A 374-nucleotide genomic window follows, 5' to 3' on the forward strand; every position below is an offset into this window, starting at 1 on the left:
GTCTAGGTATATATCTAAAGCACCATTTATAGAGATCATGATATTGTCTATTAGTATGAATTAATTGCAGTTAATATCTGGAAAATTGAAGTAAATTATCGTCATATTTTAATTTTCTGGCACTGCTCATGATTTATGATGATGATTTTTTTGTTCCAAATTTTTCTCTAAAATAAACCCCTTTAGTTCTGCTGACGGTTGGACACTAAATTAACAATCATCTCTTTACAGATTGGCCATTGCTTGGCTTCTATGCAGCCATGTGTGTCGTATACCTCATCTATGGTTTGGCTTGGCTCATTGTTTCCTTCATGCACTGGAGGGAACTACTCCGAGTGCAGTACTGGATTGGCACAGTCATCTTGCTTGGTAAG

At 36.4% G+C, this 374-nt stretch overlaps 1 protein-coding gene across 1 annotated transcript in view; it reads left to right on the forward strand.

Moving 5' to 3' along the window:
• Positions 1-374, forward strand: part of LOC119590679 (transmembrane protein 87A-like) — a gene marked incomplete in the record, with an annotated part of 13856 nt that overhangs the window by 5923 nt on the left and 7559 nt on the right. The window contains 1 exon segment of the mRNA XM_037939364.1: positions 232-369. Within this exon segment, the coding sequence (XP_037795292.1) occupies positions 232-369 (138 nt within the window).

This window comes from Penaeus monodon, chromosome 27, assembly GCF_015228065.2.
Source record: "Penaeus monodon isolate SGIC_2016 chromosome 27, NSTDA_Pmon_1, whole genome shotgun sequence".
NCBI classification, from domain to species: Eukaryota; Metazoa; Arthropoda; class Malacostraca; order Decapoda; family Penaeidae; genus Penaeus; species Penaeus monodon.